At 51.9% G+C, this 4,503-nt stretch overlaps 1 protein-coding gene across 1 annotated transcript in view; it reads right to left on the bottom strand.

The window, feature by feature from the left end:
- Casc3 (cancer susceptibility 3) overlaps window positions 1-4,503 on the bottom strand; it is a 21,973-nt gene extending 17,470 nt beyond the window's left edge. Inside the window, exons 1-3 of the mRNA XM_004633721.2 lie at window positions 4,135-4,503; window positions 3,779-3,806; window positions 3,389-3,426 (exon numbers count right to left, since the gene is read on the bottom strand). Coding sequence (XP_004633778.1) covers window positions 3,389-3,426; window positions 3,779-3,806; window positions 4,135-4,374 — 306 coding nt within the window. The 5' untranslated portion in view covers window positions 4,375-4,503. The remainder of the gene's footprint in view (window positions 1-3,388; window positions 3,427-3,778; window positions 3,807-4,134) is intronic.

Raw genomic sequence — 4,503 nt, 5'->3', positions numbered from 1 at the left:
TTTTTGCAGAACCAGGGATTGTACTCAGTCCCTTGTGCTTGCCAGGAAAGCACTTATTCTACTGAACTATCTCCCCAGCCCCGGAAATCTTACATTAGATATCACCACCTGACAGTCACACTGGTTCCTTAATTTCAAGCCACCCCAAACTTGGCTGAGTGTTGCGCACAGGGACAGCACTTGCAGAACAAGTGGATCCATCACCAGTACTTGGAAACAAAGGAAAAAAGCTACCCCAAACCTAACACCGAGGCCCTTCCCATCTTAAGTGATCTGCCATCGCCACTCATCAGCCTGCACGCTTTCTTTTTAGTACAGAATCTACAGGATCTCACTATACAGATCAGACTCATAGTGATCCTGTTTTCAGCCTTCCAATTGCTGGGATTACAGGCGCAGTACGATGCCCACTCCCAATCTTGGTGTCAACGCACACTAGGGATGGAACCCGGTCCCTCTACTGCCTAAGCTGTCTGGACAGCCTGATTCCTTTTTAATTCAAGTCCCAATTCAATGAACTCTCCCTCAGCTCCACCCCTTCTCTATAGGGGCGCCACCATGTTCTTTGAGGCACCCTACCCAATAGGTAGGCACCAACTGCTCTCCTTACAGAGCGGACCCACCGTCACTTCTCCCCCACCTGCGCTCAGCATCCCCCACCAGAACTGTCTCCAGTACTGCTCTTCCCAGCCACTCAGCCCCTCCATTCTTCCCTTTACTACCTCCCTCGCCGCTGCCCTATTCGAAGCCACACTTCCCACTTCCATTTCCACACTGCTTCCTTTATAAGGTTTTCCTCTCCAACCTTGCACACAAAAATGTTATAAGATAATTCTCACATTCCACTACACATAAGCACCAACCTGAGATCTCGCTAATGTCCAAGGCTACTATCCCTCTTCCAAGTTTCCTGTCCTTTTAACATCTTCAGATATTCTTGGGGGGGAAAACCCAACTCGCTGGTATTTCAACCTAGTCAGTGTACAATAAATCGCAACTTGTAAAGGACTTCACAAAGTTCTTATTCTCTTAGAAACCTTATAGTGTTTCAGGAGGAAGAACATTGCTTTAAAATTTAAGTCCCATTTTTATTTAATTTTTTTTTTTTTTTTTTTTACTTGGGAGGGGTGTAACTTCTTCAAAATAAAATCCAGGTACTTTTAACCTGTTTTACAAGATTCTTTTAAGATCTGGACTAAAGTCAGGGGCAAGTTTGTAATCCCAGCACTCTGAAAGGCTGAGGCAGAGGCAGAAGGATCAATAATTCAGCCTTGGCGACTCAGTGACTCTCAAAAAGCAAAAATACCACCAGGGCTGAGCCTCCCCTCTGCCCACCCCACTCTCTTGCCTTCCTACGTTCCAGTCACACACAACACCGCGTCCTCCAGCTCACCATGCAACCCTCCCCTCAGAACTGCTCCGCAGTGCTCCCTCCCCCCATGTAGAAAACTGAGGGCTAACTCCTACCCAACCTTCAGGGCACTACCCAAATATCCCCCTGTGTTTCCCAGCAACCCAGACCTGCCTGGATGCTCCGCCACATGCTCCCCACGGGCTCTAGGCCTCTAACACCTCGCACCTCAGCAAACAGCATCTGTTGCTCCCCCTATGACCCAGGAATGAGGTCTGTCTTTCACCCAGTGCTATTGTAGCCTTGGTACAAAACAAGCACTTGAGACAAAAAGAGCAGGTCCCTTAGCCATCTGGTCCCTACTCATCAACACGCCTTTTCCTCTGGTATTCAACAGGTCCCAAGGATGCTGCCAGCACACGAACTATTTCCAAGTTTCCGGATATTGCATCTTCTCTTCTGCCTCCACGCTTCTGCACCTGCTCCCCCCTCCCTGGGACATGTGTTGCCCAGATTACTCTATCCTATGATGGACTCAGGCCCAGCCACAACTCACTGGTTATCCCTGCAGTTGTCACCAAGTCAGGTTACTACGGATGGCTGAGCCAGGGCAGCCTTGAGAGGGCTTGGGCCTGAGTCAGGTGAGACACGTCAGAATTGTGTGTGGAGGCAAATTTGAAGATAGCTAGGCTTCAAGACAGAGATTACAAAGGAATTAGCAATGCCTGTTAAAAATCACAGCTAGGAGGGCCAGCCAGATAGCTCAGTGGACTAAAGCGCCTGATCAGGCAGAGCGCAGCAGCCAGGGTTCAATTCCTGGCGTGCTGTGCTGGCGCCAACCCCAGGGCGCACTGAGCTGGTGACTGAGACTGTGCATAGTGGCGCACACCTGGAATCCCAGTTCTTGGGAGGCTGAAAACAGGAGAATCACTGAGTTGGATCTATGGAGAGAGACCCTGTAGACTCTGCTAAATAAAAAAAAAAAAAAAAATTACAGCTAGGGCTGGGGCGATAGCTCGGCAGCCCAAACACCTGCCTGTCAGGCACAGACGCAGCTTGGATCCCCAGTAAGGCCTACCGTGTAAAACCAGCTATCATGGTGCACGCCCCTAATCCCAATGTTGGCAAGGCTGAGACAAGATGATCACTATGAGTCTGAACTGTGTAGCGAACCCCTATATCAAAATAACTATTTTTTTAAAACAGTACAGGCTAAATAACCATTCTGATGTCATCTGTAGTTATTTATCCCATCAAATAAGCTCTCAGGTCTCCTAAAGAACGAAAACAAGCTCTACCCATAAACTGAAACATGTTTTTGTCACAAACTATTCATAATCCTGTCCTTTTAACATCTTCAGATATTCTTGGGGGTTAAAAAAAAAAAAAAAACAACCAGCCTACGAGCATCTCAACCTAGTCAGCATACAATGAATCTCAAACAGCTTGTAAAAGACTTCACAAAGTTCTTGTTCTCTTATTTAGAAACCTTATTTTCTTCAAAAGGGAATGGATGTCAATTACAACCTAACAGACACCTGTGGCTTGAGGGGGTTTCACCCAGGTTTCCAACACTCACTGAACAAAACTCTTCTGTTTTTAAGCAACCACAAATGAGAGCTGGGTGTGGTGGCGCACACCTGTCACCTGGCACTTGGGAGGCTGAGGCAGGAGGACTGATGTGAGCTCAACGCCAGCCTAGACTACACAGTGAGTCTTAGGCCAGGCTGGACCTTGCCTCAAAAGACAAAACATCAAGCCAGGCATGGTGGCATACTCCTGTAATCCCAGCACCCAGGAGATGGAGGCAGGGGGAATGCTTCAAGTTTGAGAACAGCCTGGGCTACCAAGTGAGATCAAGGCCAGCTTGAACTGTACAGCGAGACCCTGTCTCAAAAAGACATACAGAAACAAAAAACAGATGAAAAACGCACCAAAAGAGAAACAAGTAGGTCATGGTGTTTGGCTACCACACAAGTACATGTTTTTAAAAAAGTTTCCAACTTGTGCTACAGGAAAAGCACCTATTATACTCACTTCTGAATCTTCTGCACTTTCATAATCCGAGAGGACGGCTGAAAGAAAACAGAAAAACATGAAAAAGGGATAGAAAGCCAGAATCCTTATACTCCTGACTAGTTACTGCACATCAGGCTAAAAAGCTCACGTAATTCTCACATGGGCCTAGGAGACAGATAAAATCAGGCTCCATTTACGAATGGGGAAATGGCCCAGCCGAGGGACCAGCCAGGACCACGGGGCCCAAACCCGCGCTCCTAAGCCCTGGGTCCCCAAGCCTGCCCTCGGCATCCTCCCCGCTAACGGTCCTCCTCGGTGCGTCTGAGACACGGTTCATCGCGGGAAACAGGTACTTGCGTTTCCGTGTGAGACAACTCTTGCCGAGCGGAGGCAAAGGAAGGTACTCACCATCGCCTTCCATGCCATCTTCGCTCTCCTAAGGAGAAGACATGGGTTAGCCGTGACGGCCCAAGCGGGCAGGGCAACCAGGGAGCGCAGGTGGAAAGGGCAACGACACTCGGCACAAGATGGTCGGTCGGGCAGGGGAGAGAAAGGGGAATCGCTCCTAACAGGCTGCACCCGAGGGAGGCCCGGTCTCTCCTCTCCGCCCCCAATTCCCGAATAAACATCCGCTTTCCATCCGCTCCGCGCCCCTCCCGGGACCGCCCGCACCTCCCCGCGGGCTTCCGGGGTCCGCCCGGCTGCTAACTCGCGGGGACCCCCGAGAGCCCCGAGGCCCGCCCCGCCGCGCCCCGCCCACTCACACACTCCGACTCCTCGGCGCTCTTGGCCCCCCCGCTCTCCATCCGCCGCAAATGAAGGGCCCCGGAGCGGCCGCCGCGCTGCGAGGGCAGGGAGCCGCTGCCGCCGCCGCCGCCGCCGCCGCCGCTCCCGCTGCAGCTCCCGCCTCCCCGCGCCAAGGAGCCGCCGCTGTCGGAGCCCGAAGCTCCGGACTCCTCGTCCTCTGTGTCCTGCGAAGCGCGCTGCCGCCGCCGATCCGCCATCTTGCGGAGATAGGCCGCCACCGGCCAGCTCCGACGCACCGCGCTTGCCGCAGAGGCTGTCGGGAGGCTCTGTTACCAGTCCCGGCATGCCTCGCGGGCCGCGCTGGTTCACCCCAACCCCTGTTTTGA

The sequence above is a fragment of the Octodon degus genome, unplaced genomic scaffold (genome assembly GCF_000260255.1).
Source record: "Octodon degus isolate 3935 unplaced genomic scaffold, OctDeg1.0 scaffold00056, whole genome shotgun sequence".
Taxonomy (NCBI): Eukaryota; Metazoa; Chordata; class Mammalia; order Rodentia; family Octodontidae; genus Octodon; species Octodon degus.
This window is presented reverse-complemented; position numbering and strand designations above follow the sequence as displayed.